Source organism: Chroicocephalus ridibundus, chromosome 1 (assembly GCF_963924245.1).
Source record: "Chroicocephalus ridibundus chromosome 1, bChrRid1.1, whole genome shotgun sequence".
NCBI classification, from domain to species: Eukaryota; Metazoa; Chordata; class Aves; order Charadriiformes; family Laridae; genus Chroicocephalus; species Chroicocephalus ridibundus.
The window spans coordinates 23,972,923-23,995,732 of NC_086284.1; the positions used below are offsets into that span (position 1 = coordinate 23,972,923).

Genomic DNA, 22,810 nt, shown 5'->3' on the forward strand with positions numbered 1-22,810 from the left:
TTGAAATTTTTAACAAAGTTGAATTTATTCCACATCTACGGCAATAAAATTATCCATGCCACCACAGGCAGTAAGTTACAGACATTTTTAAAGTCATTAAGCAAACTCTCTTTGACTTTCTATCCAGAAGTCTACAAGTACATCCAAACACTTTAATGCCAGAATTTTAAGAATATCTGTATATGAATGATTGACCTTACACTTCTTCCGCTGCTTCCTGAAGCTTTTTCATAGATGTCTTTCCTAGTAAGCACTCTTTTTTTTTTTTTTGCTAGCAGTTTTATTAACCACATATATTAAATATGATTAAAATAACTGAGTTCTTGCTAAAATATTAAGAAAGTTACTACAAGTTGTACAATGTCATACAGATGTTTGGTATTACACTGAACTCTAAAAGCATACCTATGCTTTTACTGTGTGTTGAAGTGTTTAAGAAATAATACATGAAAGTCTACAGATCTTGATGGCAGAGCCATATGTTTAGATTCTGTGCAAACAATACGACTTCAAGACAAACAACATTAATGTTCACAGAATAAAAAAACAACTCCAGAGAAGTTACATATAAGTGAGGAAAATGTTATCAATTAACTCTGTGGAATCTGGAAGTTAAAGCAGATAAGAAAAACTCTCAAATTGCACAGCTGTTTTATGCAGTAGCTTGCCAAGGCTTGTAACCTCTTCTCCAAGACAAATGTTAGCTGGGTCAAGAATGGGATAGAACAACACCCAGTATTTTGCTTGTTATAAATGTGCACAGCTGTTAAATTTCAACACAGAAAAATGAACCAATGAACATGAAGCCTGTCCTACAGTATATCCTTGTTAGGCCAGTATTTACCCTTCCCAAATAAAAAAATTCTGTTTCAAATTGTATGATGATTTTGGACCACTAGATTAAGTGGCCCAAGAGTAAATGGGCAGTTATCCATAGTAATAAAGACCTTAGTAGCTGACTACCTTGAGCTTCCATACTGGACTTAGTATCGTTCAAAATACTACTTAATTATGTAGAAAAGTTATTAAGGCAAGAAGCAAAGTAGAAAAAAATTACAAATGGTAAAAAAGTATTTTTGGTTGGGCAATTTTTCTCCTAGCTCTATGAATATCTCTTGTCTCATCATCCTAGACAGAGTGAGGCATGCACTTCAATGACTTTTCATCCTGGAACTAAAGCACATGTGGATTTGCAATAACACAGTTTCAGTTGTCGTGCAAGGAACCCTTGTGTAAGGAAACCTATAGAATTTTGAACAGATTTTGTTATTAAGCACCAAACCTATCATCAAGTTTTGGCAGCTTTTTGGAGGCTTTCATTTCCTGCTGAAGTCGTGCAGTATGGAATTAAACAAAACTGATTTCTTCTAGGAGCACCTGTATTTTGGATACAGTAAAGTATGAGAAAACTGGATGGGAATTCTTAAATTGTAATTTCTCAGTGTTAAAAAAGCTGACCATCCAAAAGCTTGGCAACAGAAATTATGTATATTTTACACAGTTATAATTTAAGATTGTTAAAGCCAAGAGCACTCCTACCAGTAAGGTCAAACCAGCTCTTTCAACATAATGGATTTTCAATTTTATATTTCTGATATATTAAATGATGGTAAGAAGAAGTTATGTGCACAGGCTTTCGGCTGGTACACAAAATAAATAGAACAAAAGACACTATGGCTTTTCTAACTGTCCTTTTGGTAAACCACAGTCCCACAGATCCTCAACTGAATTGGGAAACCCAAGTTTGCAGTTCACTGGGGCAGAGAGCAGCAAGGTTCAGCGATGTGGACAGGCTTTGTACGCTCCCCGGGAGAGCTGGTCACATACAGCCCTGCTCAAGAAACAACTGAAGCAGGTCTTATTCTCAGTTCAGAGCTAAGCATTTTCTTACAGACTCTCCACCCAAGAAAGTCTTGCCTTCTTTCGACTGTACTGCAAATAGCTGACCTCAAGCTGGAGAAGACTGATGAAAAGGCAGCCCCTGCATTCACCCGTTTCTCCTTATATTCTGCTACAAGCATCTGTCCTATTCTAAATGGAACTCCTGAGGGGAGACACAGAATGATCATTAATAATGTACCAAAATCTCTTTGCACAAGAGATGGCTTAGCATCACCCTCTAGAGACCAAGTAAAATGTAAATAATACCAAGAGCCTCCAAGAAAATCTTTTTATCTTTTTTGCATCCATGTGAATATTAAACAATGTAGATCTATTCTGCCCTGAAGATCAAGCTCTACTGTTTGAGCAGATTAAAATCAACAGGAAATTACAAATCATTCTTATGAGAATACTTATTGACTAAGAGACACAGAAGAAAAACATAAATGTTCTTTTTAAATCTATCAGTGCTACTGATCTGGCTCAAAGATTGTGTTGTTACCATAATTCACAAGTCAAGCAGAATTTGGCACCAGAAAAACATTGCCAAAATTAGATTAAATTGAAAGAATTATATAAAGGAGATCACTTATTTTTCCCCAAAGCACCTATGGGATTTTAAACTTTAAGATTTCAGGGAACTAAAATTAGACTCCAGATGGTTTTTCAAAGACCAACACTCCTTTCCCAAGTCTGTTTCTGTGAATGTCAGGCACAGATATGCTGAGGTCTTGAATGTACTGAGGAAGATGCACAGTTTCAGGCAAAAGAAACTATTTCTCCTTGCTCCATTACGATCTCATACAGCCCCTTAATAAGCAGCTGAGTGAAGAATAAAAATGCATCAGCAGGATTATTCTACTTTTCCTGAAAGATGAGGTCTCTGATACAACCAGAATCAAACTGTCAACCTCCTTCTAAAAGAAAGACTTCACAGAGCTTTGGCTGAACTATGTTCATTGAATAACCATTCAATTTTTAAAATTTAAACACTACATGCTTTACTTTGGGTTCCACTTTTCCATCCTTCTATATTAAGTAACTTGAAGATCTTGGCATGAATTTTTCAGCATGTTTGCCATGGTGGCTAAAAGAACAGAATTCCCTGTGTCCCAAAGCACGCTTAACTCCTTACTGCTGTGCAGTAACCGCGACACATTACGACTGTTTACTATCTGTGGGCTTATTCTTGTAATCATGCTAATACAATGCTGCCTTTGTAATTCCATCTCTGTGAAAAATGAAGTCAGTTCAAATTTGAACAGCTGAAATACTGGCCTTTGCTCAAAAGAGCCTCCAAAGACACACAAGCTTAAAGTGATTTAGCTCGATAGACCTACCACGTATCTGTACATTTAACAAACAAAATTAAACAAACTCAGTGATACAGAATGGTACGCATGCACCAGATTGCCTGCCTAAGCACTGTGACGACTTCATGTTGCTACGGCTTGACTTCATGAGCTTACCTGAGTAATTAACTTGAGTAACTGATTAACACAGTCCTCTCTATTTCTTTTTTTTTTTTTCTCAAGGTTTTTCTGTTTTGAGTTATCTTGAAGATGAAAGGAATACTAGGCTTGCTACTTTCTTGGAACAAATATTTTTGTGCTGGCCAGCTTTTTGAACTACATTCACAAGACTTGCTTCTTTTGCCAGAAGAGCTTGCAAGCTTTTTCATTCCTCAGCACTCAACAGCACAACCATCCAAAATGCACAGAAAGCAGAGACAAGCTTTCTATAAATTTCAAGATATTTTGGACTAGATCCTCAAGATCCACATCTATATGCCTAATGCATTCTCATCTTTGAAAGCCTGCCCAGCAATCTTTCTTCTACAATGCTACTAAAAAACAGTTTTCAACACTTTATGTGTTTTAATAATCAAAACAACATCTCTTTCCCCTCCTCTTCCCATAAATGTAAGCACTGATCCTAAGTGAGGATCCTCAGGACTAGTCTTTCTACAATTGGATTCTATGGCAAGGGCAATCATAAGCTGAGACTATGCCACCAAGTTTTTCTTATGTAAATATGTTCAGTAGAAGTGTTAAAAATGATACCACCTAAAATTTACATGGAAATACTATAGTATAGATGCAACGATGCCGAAAGAAGGATGCTTTTTCAAATTATCTGCATTGCTTCCTCAACAAGCTAGGTCAGTAAAAATCCACCCTCCTGTCAACATCCAGGAGGGTTGTGTCGGTGTAGTTGTTGCAGGAAAGATCCTTCTCACACAGAAAAGCTCAGTCTCATCATTCATAAGAAGAAACTTAATGAAAGTTCTCATACGGAACAATATTTGGATGAAATGGTTTTACAAATTTCACATTTTAACTGTTTCATCCACCTTCTTTGCTTCCCCTTGAAAAGGGGGTAAAGTGGACTCATTTTTCTTTCAAACAACTAAAAAACTGGAAAACAAAATGTTGATTCAAATTTCTATTTGCACATCAGAAAAATTAGTCAGGGAACAAGCACAAAAAATATCAAGCCCCAAAAGGGTTTTTGTGACATAGGAAATGTAAGAGCGCTGGGATTTTCTATTCAAAGTACTTTGTAACATATACATAACAGACAGAAGTAACTGCTGTAACAATCACTAAATTTCAAGAACAGAAAAGATGACTTCAGTCTATTTGTATTTAAATGGTAGACATAGAAATCTGATATCAGATTCTTAAAACTAGCTTAGATGAACCAACATAAGCAAATGCAGATTTATATATGTTGGACAACGTCTTAAAAATACATTCTAAATTTAAAAAAAAACAAAAACCAAACAAAAAAACCCAACAAAACAATTAAAAGGAAGCTGTCTAAAGCCCTCAAAAGCCACACAGCAGTTTCAGGTTCTTTTTCTCATCTTCCAGCATAATCCATTCTTGCCCCCTTCAAGACTGAATTTCGACATTAAACCTCTCTCAATTACTCTCTGAAAGGGCAAGATTTCACCACCAATAAACATAAGAGGTTTATGGAAATGCCAAATGGGACACAGCGTCTGGTTCTTAGCTTTTGCACTGCAACTAAACATGGTTTAGATTTGTTAAGCCATTTTGAAAACACAAAGCCATAAATAATGTTCCACAAATCCTTTTCAGATGTTTTAGTCAAGCTCATTCTCTGAACTCATATGCAATCAGATTAACTCCACAATGTTTAAACACTACATGAACTTTATAGAGGACACCAGAAAGCAGTATTTCGGTATGTGGACCCTTTTAACTCCCCGGTTTCAAGGAGACTTTCTTAGTGCAATCTGCAGAAATGATGGGTCTGTTAAAAAAAAAAAAAAAAAAAAAAGGGGGGGGGGCAGATTTACAGAGCAAATTTCTCAGACAGTATCTACTAAAATAGAAGTTAAGCAACATAGTTTTCTAACTGTTTAATGGAGCAAACATAATTCCACTTTCATAATACTGAAATATACTGAATGCCTAGGATCGGATAAAAAGCTTCAACGAAGTGTAACACTACCCAACTTAAGAGGCTTTCTTGTTTCTGCATTGATGGGTAGTCTGTTCTTCAGCCATCACATTTGAGTACTCTGAAGCTTGCCTCAATCAAAAGCACTAGAAAAAGATCTTTGGTTATTGTTTACTGGTTTGTATTTTTGAAATGGCCGTACAAATATAAATCATGTTCTGCTGCCATGCGTTAAAGCAACCACTGAAAGTCACCTTGTTCCAAAGAGCATTGTTTTCTGAATTTCCCATAGGAAGCAGATCCTTGGAGAAGACTGGCACAGAATAGCTCTATGTAAAAAAGGGGTCAGAGTTCTAATATAGTGATTCATGACTGCCAGAACCTAACTAATCCTAATCTCATCCTAATAAAATAATTTCTATCCATTGTTTATTTCTACTTCAAACATTATTTAAAAATAACATATGAAAATGCGATTCTTTTCCTGAAAACATTTAGTCCTCTTTTCACTATTTTACATATATAATTTTTCCTACCTGTCCCGTTTTATAATGCCTTGCAAATTGGTTAACCACTCGATAGTCATTTGCAAAGTACTCCATCAGAATTGAGGGAACTTCAGCAAAATCAGTAGGACATCTGGTTCCTAGAGGCAGAATAATTGTAGACATCAGCATTTGCTATTTTCATTAACACAAATAGTTAACTTTTCCCATAGGATTTAGCAACTTTCAGTTTGGACTTTTGGTGAACTTTAATATTCTTTCCTTTATTAAGACAATATTTTATTTCCATAGTATTACTGTACATATTGCCAGAAAAGCTTCATTATAATCCTACACATTTTACTATAAATCACAAAGTAAAAGAAAATATTTGAACAGCTGGGTGAGGCACCTTATAAAGCTCTGGATCACACCCTTTTTAAACTAAACCAGACTGCAGCCAAACTGGCCCTACATGAAACACCAAATCTATTTAAGTGTCCTAAACCTAAATCAAACTACAATGTAAATAAAACTCTGCCTTAATCCCATTCACAGTTACAATTTTTAGCTTCCATCTGTTTGCTGAGCTCACTTATGCTTTATATTAACTTCACTTTAAAATACAAAGTCATTCATCCAAGGAACACTCCTGCAGATTTAAGACATGTTCTAAGTAAATGCAATGAGGTAATATCTTAGCAGTTAGTATTTTAAAAAAGCACTTTCCCAAAAACCTTATTTACTCTAATCTTTATCAGCACCTTACACGATGGAAGTTATGAAGAATTATAACACATCACCAAATCAAAGCTGCATTTCTAATTTCTATATTAAAGTTAGGGATTTACAAGTTGTTGCTTTAATAATGGACCTACTGGGTCATCACCTCTATCCCTGTCTGCTAGAGACAATGTCAACATTCAGAACTAGTCTTAAATATAAGTACAGTTTTTGCTTCTACTTTTCTTTCTTGAAGACTATTTTTTAAAATCACTCCTTTGATATTTACAAATCTTTCTCTAATTTTTAATCTGAATTCATAACCTGTTCATACTCAATGTTTTCAGACCAGTACTGCTTTTTAGTATAAATAGCATTTCCCACACCGGTTTTTACCTCCTTTATTGAGAAACTATATTCTCTCTCAGCCATCGTTATCCAAAGGCAAGACAAAGTCCAAAAGCCATCCATTGTAGCTCTTCTCTGCACCTGCTTCAGTTTGAATTTGCCTTCAGACGCAACACACAAAACCCTGCCCAAGCACTGCATGAGGTTTCACCAGTATTTTCTTAATCATTCTAATACTTATTCCTGTTAGATACACCTCTGATGTAATTTCAAACCACCTTTGCCCCTTTCACAGACACAATATCTATTTGTAGTTCTGTATTAACACACAAAACTGTTCTACTACTGTTCCTCCACCACAGCTGAAATATCCATTTGATGGCGTAAATTCTATTTGTACTCTTTAAATGCATGATCTGCACTGTATAGTTCTGAATTGCATTTTACTTCTAACTCTGCAGTATCCAGTCATTCAGTTCGTATACAATACCTCAATCCTTCTTTTGTGACATTAGCAGACTGTTTTTTTCTGGTTTGTTTCTTGAAAATAATTTTTAAAAAGCCTAAAACAAGGCAAGTCCCAAGACAAATGCCTGCAGAACTACACTGATGTTCCCCTAGCCCTTTATGCTTTCTCAGTGCTCCTTAATAAAATGACATAATTCTTTTAATAACCATTAAAGACAACCCTGAAAAATTACATTTTCTGCAAGTCAGAAAGGTAAAAGCTTGGGCAGTTATCCGGGACAAGTCAGTCCTCCTGTAAAACAAATGCAGGTATTCTCTACTGTGTGATAAACTAAAATGGAATACAAGGTAGGTTTTAAAAAAATCTTATACACGCACATACGCATTAAACAGTCAATAAATGCAGATAGTAAAATGACAGATTAACTTGAAAAGAAGGCCATCATATGTCAAAAACATACAGTATTATCCAAGTTTTGTGCCTATTTGCAGCAGAATGGGTTCCTGAATATTTGGAAATGTTAATCAGAAAAGGGAGGAGGGGGAGAGTAGGAAACATGTCAAATACTCGTTGCGTCTCAACTAGAATGTCAAATTTTTGGTTCTTAAAATTGCCTGTAGTCATTTATTTCCACACTTTGCCACCCTGGTGTCTCATGAGAGCAGATGACTCCTAAAAAACATCCCTGGGATGAGCCCTTTGATTGTGACACGTTCCAAACTCTAAAAAAATGGTTCTCTGCACAAACAACACAACTGACTTCTGACACTGCTTTTGCAATGCTAGATCTGGAGTGAAATCCCCTGGGATGCAGGACTGCCTGGAGCTAAGGCAATGCTGAAACCAGGGGCTCAGGGAAAGTCTGAGCCTCAAAATTAGCCATTTCCTGCCCCTTCAAGACTTTGACATGCAGATGCATATGATTCACCACAAGAGGAGAACCCGACCAAAGCAGTTACTTTGGGCATATAAGTACCCCTGGAGGTCAAGAGGAGCAAGACTATATATGTGAAAGGAGTGCGGGAGAGCAGCTAACACAAGTATACAGAGCTTATACTGAAAGAGCATATACAGTGTTCACTTGTTTTAACAATGTCCAGTAGTGACACACTCACAAACAGCTCAGTCTATTTTGATTTTAAGTGGAAGACTGAAAAAGAATATTTTGTCACTAAGTGCAAAGTATCTGTTGATAACACATAACTCTACCAGGGACTCCCTTTTGTATCATTAGCATAATGTAAAAATGGTAAAATATGAAAAAAATCCTTCAGACAAGGGAGCCACAAGTTCATCTGTTTGGTTGTGGGGGTTTTTTTAACATGTAAATGTCTACTGCAAATGGGATTTCCAGTACACTATTATAGAAGAGGATATACCAAGCTGTCTGCAGGTAAGAAAAGCAGCATGCCAAGCAGCTTTAGCCAGAACATGTCTTTGACTGATCTGCCACAACTGCAGAAGGCCACAGCAGCCTGCGAGCTGTCAGCCAACACACTCATTGCCACTTCTGGAGAAGAGGGACTAAACGAAAAAAGGCAATATTCCTTTTCCATGCATCCACTAAGGTGTGATTGCATATTCATTCATGTTCATTTACATATGATAAAAAGGCCTGCCAGTTCATCATGCTTGCCAGTACAATACTTTTTTAATTTATCAACTTTGCTTCAATCGAAATCAACTAGAAAAGGCTTTACAGATTTTCTGTATTGACAGTGCATGCTCTTTGCAAGTACTATTATACTAAATTCCTTAATTCAATTTCCTAGGTAATTTTCAACCCAGGATTCACTGTGCTTTTACACTAGGCAAAAGCTTAGCTCAATTTATTTTCAGTCCTCCAGCTATTCCATTATTATAAACTCCACATACGGAAAACTTGCAAGAGTGGATACCACCACTAGAACAAAGATCAGCAGTACAGAAAGAAGAGATACGAATGCCTAATTCTTATTAGGAGAAGAATATTCAAATGTTGTTTGGTTGGTTTTTAGATAATCTACTCCCTTCTTCTAGAAATTAAACATTTAACTAAAACAAAAAAAAAAAATCACTATTTTAACTTACCAGTGACATGTTGGTACCGAGTTCTTCCCAACATTGAATGCATAGCATGCCCCATTTCATGGAAGAGATTCTCCATCATGCCCGGACTTAGTAGCGTTGGTGCACCCCTTGTTGAATGGGGCAGGCTAAGCATAAGAACAACTACAGGCAGCTGGTACTCTCCATTTTCCCTTAGCCTGCCTCCACGAACTGTAAAGTGACAATCCTTTCAAGATAAAAGCAAACATATGGACAGCCAATGTCATTATATCAATGATATTAAAACAATGATGAATTTATTAAATTACACTTAAACTATTAAATCAAACCTAAACATATACTCAGTTACACAAGTTGACTTCAATGATCATTAAGTGTTGTTCAATAACAGCACACTGTTTCTCCATTTTTATTATTTGCTTCGTATTCATACAGAAACTACCTTATTCCATAAAGACTGTGTTGCTTTTAGAGGGTTTTTTTATTTAGAATTGTCAAAACCTCTCAATTTTTCTCAAGAATATCACTAGCTCAAAGAATTGACTGATGTGCCAAATCAGTAATTTCTCTCTTCATTCTTCAGCAGTAAGTTCTTTTTAAAATATACTCCACAGCTCTCCTAGCATATTGTGAAATACTAGCAAAACAGAGTAATATATTAAACTAGTGCAGATTTAAAGTTTGTCCACTTAGCACCTCACTAAAGGTGGTAATTTGCATATGCTTCCACAGAATGAAGTGTTTATTGTACTGCATCGTATAGTCAATAGCACAGTAGGCCAGAAAATAGGTGTTTAAAAATCTGCCATTTCTCTCTGTGACATTTCATAGTGCCTGTCATTCTGTATAACAAAGAGTCTGAGTTCAGCCTATCAGGTGATGTTTTTTAAGCGAAAGGTTACCACAAAAATATTTTACCTAAAACCACATTTGATGTTACAGATTTTCCGTGTTTAAATTTAATTTATTTTAAATCAAGATAATTTTTACTAAACTTACATTGAACGTACACGGCCCTAACACTACAGCCCTTACTCATTACGCTGGAATCAGATCGTAAATGTTACCTGATGTGGTTTATCAGGTCGCTGAAAGAAGTCACAATAGATGTATCCCAGCAAACCCTCAGTTTCATGAACAACAGCCTGAAGGAAAAAAAAGTATCATTTCCATGATGAAAGCACCGATGTGTAAATTGAAGACATAGTATTCTAATCCAAAGATTTATAATGAATAAATGACAAATAAACCGGAATAATTCATGTAAAATCTGTGGGTAATTTTAATTGAAAAAAATATATATACAAGGTTCACAACTTGTCCCTCAAACTACAGCCATTTCTGCATTTCAATTAAAACTAGTCACAGATTAGTATTAACAGTAAGACTATAGCCCCTAAATGACTTCTGAGAAGTCAACAGTAACCGAAGCTGATTTACTGTGGAAATAAACATAGAAAGAATAAGGAGTAATCATAAATTGACCCACAGGATATAAAGAACAGCAGCTCTTGCTGGAGGTGGAAGAGCACTGAAGAAGATCTGGCAGTGAATACATGGAGGGAAGACAACAGAGGAACCTGATGACTAAATTATTGCCCAAGTTTTTATTTTTACCCACGTTTTTATTTTTGCCCACCCCTAAAAAGAGGGCAAAAAATAAAGACGTAAAAAACAATCTCAAACTAAAGATGACATACAGAATAAAAAAAAAAAATGAGGCAAAGACTCATGACTGCTAGAATGTGCACCTACAGCATTCTAGTCGACTACAGCCATCTACAAATTGATGCTAAAAAAACTAGCAGGGCTCATTCAGAAGGGCAGCTTGAAAGGTACAACAGTAATCTCCAAACAGAGAAACTGCTTCTGATTCAGGCACCCTTTTCACAGAGGTAAATTATAAAAGCCATAAAATAGCAAGCATACAAAAGGCACTTAGAGAGAATATAAAGCCCTTGAGGTCTAACTTCAACTAAAATTAGACAACTAGTGTGTGCTCTTGATAGGTACACAAGTAATTTGAAAACAAAGTCTGATTCATGGCTCTGAAGTGCACACCACCTTGTCGAACTTCCCTTTGTCATTTCAGATGCTGGGAACAAGAATACTTACCAACTTTCGAACATCTTCAGACCAAACCTCTCCTCTCTGTGTCTGTTCAGCATAAAGGGAGATTCCTAGGAGCCGACTGAACAAAGAGTTCAAACCTTCCATGCACGCCCCAAGAGAGAAAAATGGACAGTACAAGCCAGGATCAATGTTGTACCTAAGGAAATAAAAGAATCCCAAACCAGTCAGTTGAGCTACATAAACTACACTCTTCACCTCCAAGTCACAGGATGTGACAAAATACACCAGATAAGCCCCAAGGCACTTATTGACCATGTTTGGATTTATTTTTCAAATAGTGAAACTAAGTCACAGACTAGTTATGGCATAGTGCTTCACAGTAACTCAATTTTTCTTATATTTAAATTTGGATACCAAACTCAGGAGATGTTGACCATGATTTTCAGACATGTGGTGAACGCGTAGCTCAAACAGACCACGGCAACACCATGGGTGGCCAGACTGAGGCTTTTGATCCACAAGAGGCCACCTGCACCTAAATGCCATTCCCATGCCAAGGCTGTGCCATCTCACTGCTCAGAAAACGGAGCTGGCTTTGGCTGTGGTGTAAGCCAAATCCTCACCTAGGGCAGAAAACCAGTAAGCACTGTTGACTCTGCAGTCTCTTCTTTCGCAAGCAATAGAAAGGCCAAGGAGACACAATCAATTCCCACGTGTGAGGTGGGACTCCCTGAACCATGTAGAAAATATCTCACAGCTTTGAGACACATGAAGATTTTAGTATGTGATGTGGAGTTCAAACATGGCCAAGCTTGCTAAGCCTAAAATTGAACAACTCAGTATGTTCAAGACACTGTAGCACAGAAGACACGTGGGCAGGAGGACACCATGCATTCATCTAACCAGTGGGTTAGATGAATGGACAGTAAGGTGGATAGATAACTCGTTGAAAGTCAGAGCTCAGAGGGTTGTGATTAGGGGCACAGAGTCTAGTTGGAGGTCAGTGACAAGTGGTGTTCCCCAGGGGTCAGTACTGGGTCCAGTCCTCTTCAATATATTCAACAATGACCTGGACGAGGGGATAGAGTGCACCCTCAGCAAGTTTGATGATGACACAAAGCTGGGGGGAATGGCTGACACACCGGAAGGCTGTGCCGCCATACAGAGAGACCTGGAGAAGCTGGAGATTTGGGCAGAGAGGAACCTTACGAAATTCAACAAGGGCAAGTGTAGGGTGCTGCACCTGGGGAGGAATAACCCCATGCACCAGCACAGGTTGTGGGCTGACCTGCTGGAGAGCAGCTCAGCTGAAAGAGATCTGGGAGTCCTGGTGGACAACAGGATGACCATGAGCCAGCAATGTGCCCTGGTGGCCAAAAAGGCCAATGGCATCCTGGGGTGCATCAAGAAGAGTGTGGCCAGCAGGTGGAGGGAGGTCATCCTCCCCCTCTACTCTGCCTTGGTGAGGCCACACCTGGAGTACTGTGTCCAGTTCTGGGCTCCCCGGTTCAAGAAGGACAGGGAACTGCTGGAGAGGGTGCAGCAGAGAGCTACCAAGATGATTAGGGGCCTGGAACACCCCTCTTATAAAGAAAGGCTGAGGGATTTGGGTCTCTTCAGTCTGGAAAAAAAGACGACTGAGGGGGGACCTTATGAACACTTATAAATACTTACAGGGTGGGTGTCAGGAGGATGGAGTCAGGCTCTTTTCAGTGGTGCCCGGGGACAGGACAAGGGGTAACGGGCACAACCTTGAGCATAGGAAGTTCCACCTAAACATGAGGAGGAACTTCTTCAAGGGTGGCAGGGCACTGGCACAGGCTGCCCAGAGAGGTGGTGGAGTCTCTGTCTCTGGAGACATTCAAAACCCGCCTGGACACGTTCCTGTGCAACCTGCTCTGGGTGACCCTGCTCTGGCAGGGGGGTTGGACTAGATGATCTTCAGAGGTCCCTTCCAACCCTATGATTCTATGATCTGCATGCACGCAGATAAACTAAGAATGAACGAAAAGCAATTATAAAAGTAGTTCAGAGATGTATGAAGCCTATACTTGGGTTCAAACTTCCTGAGACTCTGACCCTAAAAAGTAAACGAACTACAAGTGTATCAAGCAAACAAACGCTTTGCAAACCGACATGTTCCACAAGCTGCTCAGGGCCACACAACTCTGGAGATGACAGCAAAATCAGAACTGGAATCTGCTTCTAGTTGTGTGTGGACCCCAAATGGCAAAAATGTTCTTGCTCCCTCATTTCACATACAAAGTCCAAGCGTTATTTGTACCATTTTCTGGGTTCTCAGAGTAAATACTGTTTAGAGAATTGCAGTCCCTCCCTTCTATCTTCTTTCTTCTTTCATGCTCTTGTGCTTGTTGTGACCCAAGTGCAGGACCCGGCACTTGGCCTTGTTGAACCTCATACCATTGGTCACAGCCCATCGGTCCAGCCTGTCCAGATCCCTCTGCAGAGCCAACCTACCCTCAAGCAGATCAACACGCCCGCCCAGCTTAGTGTCATCTGCGAACTTACTGAGGGTGCATTCAATCCCTTCATCCAGATAATTGATAAAGATATTAAAGAGAACCGGCCCCAGCACCGAGCCCTGGGAGACACCACTTGTGACCGGACACCAACTGGATTTAACTCCATTTACCACCACTCTCTGGGCACGGCCATCCAGCCAGTTTTTTACCCAGCGAAGAGTACACCTGTCCAGGCCATGAGCAGCCAGTTTCTCCAGGAGAATGCTGTGGGAAACAGTGTCAAAAGCTTTGCAAAAATCCAAGTAGATAACATCCACAGCTTTTATTCTTCTTATATAAGAATATAAGAATATTAAGAATATTCTTTCTTTATTAAAGGAATTACTAAATTAATTCCTTTAATTAATTAATTAAGGAATATTATATTAATATTCTTTATAAGAATATTAAGCCGAGTTTCCCATTTGTAATTCAAACAATTGCTTCTTTAACTAAGGACGGACCATAAATGAAAAGGTTCACTATAAAAGTACTGTCTCAATAGAAGTTTACTATAACGTGAAGCAGGATTTCTACACATACGCGCCTCCAAGGTGGGAAACATGATTATCCTTATTTTTAAAATTACAGCACTTATTTCAAAATAAATTAAAGATTAAATAGTAGGTAATGATACACATTTTGTATGGCTAAAAAACTACATGAAAAAAAATGGCTAAAGTTATACATCACTTTTAGTCCCAATTCAGCCTTGAGTTGTGTCGTAACCTAGAGCTACATGTCCTCAGAGCCAATTCAGATAAGCAGCATTTATTAGTTCTGGATCTGCCCCAGTCCTGCTTGTCCCACACTGGTTTCTGCTGAGCCACTCAAATTTACTGTACCTTGGTTTAGGTTCCAGAAAGGTTTATTAATCCAGGTGCTATCTCAGAACCAGGGCAGTAATACAGACACGCTCAAATGGTTCCATATGGAAGTTACATGAGGGCTCTTTGCAGAGCTCATTTCAATCAGCCCTCCCAAAGCTACGCTGACCATGCGCAAAGCCCATCTAGTACCTTCACATCCTCCTCCCCCGAGACATCTAATAGCATCCAGGGTTTCCCCACCATTTCCTCCCTGTCAACGGGGAGAAGAGAGCTGATTGTACAACATATTTCAAGAAAGAAGCCATATGATACAATACTACAAACACACACTTCACTAAATCAAAATTTAACTCCACCAACAGCTCACAGTCATAGCAAACCATCATATTTTCACAGTTGCAGGAAATTAAAACATGTAACTCCTACCAGTGAGTTCAGCTGCAGGAAAAGAGAATATGAAAATGGTAAGAAAGTCAAGAACATGACATTAAGTCATGAAATTAAGCAACATTTACACAGGAAGCAAGAAAAATCAAAAGTGTGACATCAAGAGAGACCAGATTGCTCAAAATTTTCTGAAGAGCAGAATTTTTTTCTGATGGACCAGCTAATGCTGGAAACCATTTCCAAGCACATGAAAGACAAGAAAGTCATCAGGAATAGTCACCATGGATTCACCAAGGGCAAGTCATGCTTGACCAACTTGATGAACTTCCATGATGAAACAACTGGCATGGTAGACAAGGGGAGAGCAGTGCACACTGTCTACCTGGACTTCAGTAAGGCCTTTGACATTGTCTCCCGTAAGATCCTCACAGAGAAGCTGTCGATGTGTGGGCTGGATGAACAGACAGGGAGGTGGACTGAAACCTGTCCGAACGGCCAGGCCCAGAGGGAGGTGATCAGTGCCACAAAATCTATTTGGATTTGGAGACCAGTGAGTAGCAGTGTACTCCAGGGGTCAATACTGGGTCCAGTCCTGTTTAACAATGCTGTGGATGATGGGGCAGAGTGTACCCTCAGCACGTTTCCTGATGACACCAAACTGGGAGGAGTGGCTGAGATGCCAGGGGGTCGTGCTGCCACCCAGAGGGATCTTGACAGGCTGGAGAAATGGGCTGACAGGAATCTTGGAAGTTCAAGAATTGCAAAGTCCTCCACCCGGGCAGGAACAACCCCAGGCACCAACATATGTTGGGAGCCACCCAGCAAGAAAGCAGCTTTGCAGAAAAGGACCCGGGGGTTCTAATGGACACCAAGCTGAACATAACCCAGAAGTGGGCCCCTGCCGCAAAGAAGGCAAATGGCAACCTGGGCTGCGTTAGGCAAAGTATTGCCAGAGTTTGAGGGAGGTGATCCTTCCCCTCTACTCAGCACTGGTGACACCACACCTGGAGTGCTGCATCCAGCGCTGCGCTCCTCAGTACAAGAGAGACATGGACATACTGGAGAGAATCCAACAAAGGGCCACGAAGATGATGACGGGATCACAGGAGAATCTCTCCTATGATGAAAGGCTGAGAGAGCTGGGACAGTTCAGCCTGGAGAAGAAAAGGCTCAGGGGGATCTTACTAATGCATATAAATACCTGGAAGGTGGGTGCAAAGAGGATGGAGCCAGGCTCTTCCCAGTGGTGCCCAGTGACAGGACCAGAGGCAATGGGCACAAACTGAAACGCAGGAGGTTCCCTCTGAACATCAAAAAACATTTTTTCCTTGTGATGGTGACTGAGCACTGGTACAGGTTGCCCCAGAGAGGTTGTGGCGTCTCCATCCTTGGAGATGCTCAGAAACCACCTGGGCAAGGTCCTGAGCAACTGCCTTAGGTGGCCCTGCTTGAGCAGGGGGGTTGGACTAGATGACATCCAGAGGTCTCTTCCAGCCTCAACTATTCTGTGATTCTATGAAGATGTCATATGGAGCCTAGGACCAAGACCACACAGGTGCAGTATTTCAGCTTTACGTATCAGAGGAGGACAACATTTCATGCTAACCGCAAAGGATTACCACATTCAGTTGAAATACTGGATTAACGTGTTTGCTGGGGGGCAGAGGAGAAGAACTCTGAAACTACTTTATGTTTCACTTAATTTTTGTCAAAAATGGAGATAGAAACTAGCAGGAGATCGCAGCGATGTTTATTCATAGGTAGAGGAGCTGACATTAATATATTACAAGGAGAAGATAAGTGCCTATTTCTTCCTCATTCTCAGCACTCCTTGAACATGCGCTTTATCCCCATGAACTTACCCCATGATGTAGAGGATGGGGAGAAGGCTTTCTGATAGGTATTTTGTAATACACTGTCACTATCCAAAGTGGGGGAAAAAATCAGTCTGTAATAGTTTTGTCTTTTGGAAAAGCATGATACTTACCCACCCACACAGGAAAATAGCAGTAACAGACTATACTGGCTTAAGGCAGACTCCCCAGGGGAACTAGTCCCCTACCATGGCTTAATGTTTGAAGATGTCACAATCTTGACATTTTGAGTACAATGAGGTCCTGATTAAACAAACACTTTAATAATAACTACACAAAGTTTATGTCAGTCACTTCTGGTAGAACATTGTCAGGATCAAACCTCTCCCACATTTAATGAAAAATGTGTGTTAATAGTCCTCTTGCCAACGGAAAATTGCAAAAGTTTTGAAAAACAACATTTTTTTAATACAGAACGCAAAAAAAAAATGTTTTTAGTTCTGATCTTACTTATTTCTCCATGTCCACGTTGCCTACTGCACCAGTGTACAAACAAAGATCAAAGACAAAGATACTGAAAAATCCTCAAATAACTCCAGTGTCTAATGACACAAGACTAATATTTAAACTACTAATTACAATCCTGACAGTGGTCAGTGGTGATTATTAAGTTATCTGGCATCCATAGTTTGTTTCTTTGTTTGCAAGCCACTGCAATGTCATAGGAGTTACAAGGAAAGTGGTTAGAATAGGATAATATAAAGCAATTTTCACAATCAGATGATAATAATCAATAAGACACTTCAAAATGAGTATTGGGTACGGAAAAAAAGCTACTGCTCCAGGAAGTGGATAGTACGTCTTCAAAAAAATCTTTCTCTAATACCGGTCTATAAGTGATAATCATTCCAGACACCAAAACAGATTTAATTCACAAGTTTTAAACTTGGTCCTACCTCATACATGAACTCTCTTTTCGTAAATCAAGTAAGACCAACTATCATTGAAGAAAGTCTAACCTAAACTTGCACTGGTTCCAGGAAAATTTTCTCTTTGGTCTTATTTAGGGACAGAAATTAGCCAAACACTCAGCTATCTGAAGCTAATGTCCTATAACCAAAAACTCTGTTCCTGGATTTATTATTAATAGATGATCTTGCCTTTCAGTGGCAAGAGCAAGCACACAACTGACTCTTTTTTGAGCCCCTACCTTCAAGATTTAATGCTACTCACTGCAGAATGAAAGGTGTAAAGCTAGATAAGATTAGAGGACAATGGGGAAAAGGGAAGAAATTAATTTAAAAGACTTGAATCTTTCCCAGAAAAAGAATACACAATGAGCAGAACAGGAAATCCTACAATCCCTAGTAGATCTGTAAAACTGAAGTCTGGCTGGAGGGTGTGGGTGGAAAAGTATTTGGAAGAGTTTACAGGCAAACTACATGCTCCCTTATTGAAGATTCTTGCTTGATTCCAGGCATCAAACGGTAGCAGCCATTAGCAACTTCATTGTTTCCAGATGACAGGAAAAAAGCATCTGTTTGCTAGCAAATGATTGCCCAACCTCAGCTACTCACGGCTTCATCACCTCAGTGAAACTGCAAGAACACAACATTTCCCAGGCACAGTATTTCACTGTTCAAATTCATGCTAATCCGAAACACCGTAGCACAATTTCTTGGCAGCAATGGGGACTGCGATTGTGACAGCAAGCCAAACTTCTCTTCTGTCAGCCTTTTGAATGAGACTTCTAATACTGTTCCAGGGTCTCGGGTTTTATCTTCAAAACAGTTTCTGACCCAGGCCAGATTATCTGAAACACCACATAAAACTCCAGGATGAAGACTTTTATCAATACACTCCCTTAGCACTTTAAACTGCCCTGTAACAAAGATACAGCTTGTCTGTGTAGGATGCAGAGCCTTTTTGAGGGCTGATCCAAGAGTGTAAAATGAATTTCTCCTGAAGCTAAAGGGGAAACTCAAAGTTCACCATCTTCTATCCCAGGTGCATGCTGTTTTCTTTGATCATTTTTTTCAAATGTGAAACCAAGTGTATTTGAAAACGCACACAAAAGCCTCCCAACAAAACCCTACCAAAACAAGGCATTCCACTGAACGTTACTTCTCTACTGATAGAATAAAAGCACAAAAATGAATTAGTTAATGAATTAACTGATATTGACTGACTCTATATAAAAAAGAGCAGCATTTCCAAAGTACTACAGCTTAGCCTGCCCCCGAACTGCTCACCGGTCAGAGCAAAGCAATCTTCAATAATCTACATATTAATAACTACTGATGACCCTACTGTGCATATAATTATTTTTTATTATTATATTACATGTTAAAGTAGCAGCCACTCTAAGAATCACTTTAGGCATGATTTTAAGCTGTTATCAACTGTGGGCTTAGTTTTCTAGCTTTGTTCCTTCTATTTAAAACAAATAGTAAAAAAATCAAATAAAACTGCAAGAAACAGCTGCTTTAATATTAGCACACTCTTTCTGGTCACTCTTTGGCAAGCTGCCTCTACATTTATGCAGCCAAGTTACAACTTTTATCTCCTACAGGAAACGCATTCAAGTATTTTTGGGAAAAGAAATCAGAAAGGAAGTTATTACGACCCATACTGAACTACACTAATAGGCATTCTGCTACCAGTAAAATTTCTGCTAAGGGTTACTGCTACTAGAAAGAAAGGTTAATGTTCTGGAGAAAGACAGCTAAAATCTGTGCTGGAAACCGACTGGAGCCCCATTTGGCCACAGCAACTGCAGAGAAGTGCCTGAAGACAGGTTTTCTTGTATGCTGTAATTTGCAGCTTGCTTCCTGCACCAGCTGAGCAGACAGGCAGAATTCAATGAGGAGGATGATGCACATGGCAACTAACGTCACTAGCAGAACACTGTACTGCTGTCTCCAAACCTGGCAAATATGTGGAAACATGGTTACAGCACTTCCTAAGGAAGAAAAAGGATTTAGGTCAGCTAAGCAAGCCAGGGCAAGAATCAAACGTCCTGTCTGGATATCTTAAAATGTGAGTTCTTATATCTTAACTTAAAATGTGAGTTCTGGGCCCCAGCAAGGTGATTCAAAGTGCTTCAAATAGGCACCTAGGATGCCTACGTCACCAGAGAAAGGCAGACACAAACAAAATATAACGCCACTCTCGGGCTCAGCAAGGTACCAGCCAGAACTAACTAGTTCTGCTAACTAGCAGAAGTCTTCAGCTCAGCTATGAACTTTTGCTCCTCTCTGAAACTTTGGCTTCCCTGACTGGACTGCATGTTGTATACCTGAATCCCAAAAGGCTGAACAGCACAGTCTTTTCTATGGGAAGATGCCTCTGAAAATGGAGGCGAAGGAGATGGAAGAATGGCGCTCTGATGAATCACAATAGATCTTTGCGGAGAATGACATACTCCAGTCAAAAAGATTTCTTACCACAGAACCTTTCTTCTAGGGTATCTGAGGTCAAAAAAACAGGTGTGTACTGACTTTTGATACTTGCAGTGTTACAAAAAGTTTTCCCAACTATGCTTGAACTTGAGCACAGAAATTTTCTTCAGCACTGACGTGAAACTTAAAAGGATCTGAATGCACTTCTGGAAGGGCAGGAAAAGGAAATACCAAAATTTCTATCCGTTACAGACATGCACACCAGAAAACACAATTATTAATCTAAAATAAGACTTCCTGAAATCAAGAAGGCATTTTTACATGATCAGGTATTAGGAAAAAAAAAAAAAAAAGATTGCTTTTAGTTTAGATGTAGGAAATACCATATTACATTTATGTAAAAAATAAAGGACACCAGTATATAAATCTCACTCTGAACAAATGAGAAACAGCATCAACAAATATATACATGAAGTCGTCTACAGTGGAAAAGAATATTTTTCTCTGTGCCAAACTTTTAGTTAGAAACTTTGACTTAAAAAAAAAAAAATCAAAAATTAAAAGTAGTCCCTTTTATTGTAATAACAAACCTTAAATTCTTTTCTTGTTCCTGTAGAATTGCATAACTCATATGCTCGAATGTCCAAAACTGTGAAAGACTGAGAAGCATAAAAATGAACAAAAGAAGTTTGTTCTGCTTCCATTTTTTCTTAAAATATATTTCAAGAACTTAATTCACTCTGAACATCTGATTTCAAATGTCAAAGCATTTATATTTATAACAAAGCCCAGGAAAGAATGAAAATTTTCTTATGTATTTTATGTCAGAATGTGAGCTCAGAAACTTTACAAAGAGAAATCTCAGTACTGTCCTAAAGAAAGTAGAAATATCAAAGAAAACAGTAGTTTCTTTGATGTAAATTCCTGCTTTATATTAAAGGATAAACTATGTTAAAAAATCCAGACACCTGACTTTTACAGTATGCAGCCCAGCACTATTTTTAAAAGAAGAAATGTAGCCACACCAATTTAAAAAACCAATTTTAAGAAGAAGTTAACTGACACAATGAGGTTTGGTTATTCTTCAAGAACAGCAGGCTTCAAACAAAAAGGCTGTGTCCCTGTGAAGAACAAAGATGTAGTATGTCATTATAAATAATTATTTCTAAGCTTGTATGACTTCACTGAGCCTAAATAAAATGCAGACTTCTAAAATCACTTTCATTTAAGCTGTATATTTGGAAGGAAACTAAGACTGTTTTGTGTAGCATGACTTTCATCTATTCTATGAAGAATGCTTTTTATAAACTTGGACATTAGGGATATTTGAGTAAGGATCACTGTTCTTCAGAACATGAGCATTCAGGCTCTTAACAACTGCAAATTAGCTGCTTGGCAAGAATTCTTATCATTGACTATTAAGTGTAGTCCCTGATATCCCGATTTCTTTTTTTTTTTTTTGAAAAAAATTATTATCCTGTTGATGTCCAGGAAAATATAGAACACTAAGTTAACTATCTCTAATAAAACAGATTCTCCCAAAACTTTCAAAGAAACTTGAAAAAAATGTTGTTAGTGGAAGATAAAAGTGAGACGAACCCCTCAGGTTAACTTAAAGAGATCAAGACAAGGAAAACCCCTTCCAATTTTCATTACATGCCAGACTCTGAAATTTAATTCTTTACCTGAAGGGAGACTCTTAACCATGATTTATAGAAGATTCTGGATTTCTTAAAAATAATAATAATAATAATAGAAAGTCTTTGTACTCTCATCAACCATAAACTAGTACCTGTATCTCACATTCCTTTTCTCTTTCTGTTAATTGTACTTCTTAGAATATTTTAGAAGAGGTCAGGGGGTAATTTGAAATATCAGTTTGGTATCGACCCTGTATGCATCTTTTAAATTTGACTTTGCTTTCAAATCAACAACAATTTCTTTGACCTTCCACAATATTTGGAATAAATAAATAACTCTTGAAACTTGAATTCTGCTTCACAGCAAGCCTTTTCAATAACTTTCAGGTTTTCCTCCAAAAGGCTTGGTTCATTAGCTTAGTGACTGGTAAGTTAAATGGACTTTTTGCACCTACATTAGTTGATTTAATAGAAGACATGCCTTCTCTTGCTTATAAACAGATACTTAGAGAAAGTTTTCCTTCGCTATGAGTACTTTGGTTGAAAGATTTCCTGGTTCTTTTTGAATTTTGCATTATTTTTCCACTTCAGCTTTCAATTTGCACAGAGTGACAGTTTTCTCACATATTCCATAAAGGGTCTGGGCTATTTTTCAAACATGGTGTTTCCAACGAAGAACACTCTTTTGTAAAACTAAAAATAACTTCACAAAAAGCAGCCATAAATGAGTTTATTTACAAGTACCTTGCAAACCTC

At 38.6% G+C, this 22,810-nt stretch overlaps 1 protein-coding gene across 1 annotated transcript in view; it reads right to left on the reverse strand.

The window, feature by feature from the left end:
• The window catches only part of MIPEP (mitochondrial intermediate peptidase), a 74,767-nt gene that overhangs the window by 32,004 nt on the left and 19,953 nt on the right, over positions 1 to 22,810 (reverse strand). Inside the window, exons 11-14 of the mRNA XM_063331284.1 lie at positions 11,503 to 11,656; positions 10,455 to 10,532; positions 9,409 to 9,613; positions 5,850 to 5,959 (exon numbers count right to left, since the gene is read on the reverse strand). Coding sequence (XP_063187354.1) covers positions 5,850 to 5,959; positions 9,409 to 9,613; positions 10,455 to 10,532; positions 11,503 to 11,656 — 547 coding nt within the window. The remainder of the gene's footprint in view (positions 1 to 5,849; positions 5,960 to 9,408; positions 9,614 to 10,454; positions 10,533 to 11,502; positions 11,657 to 22,810) is intronic.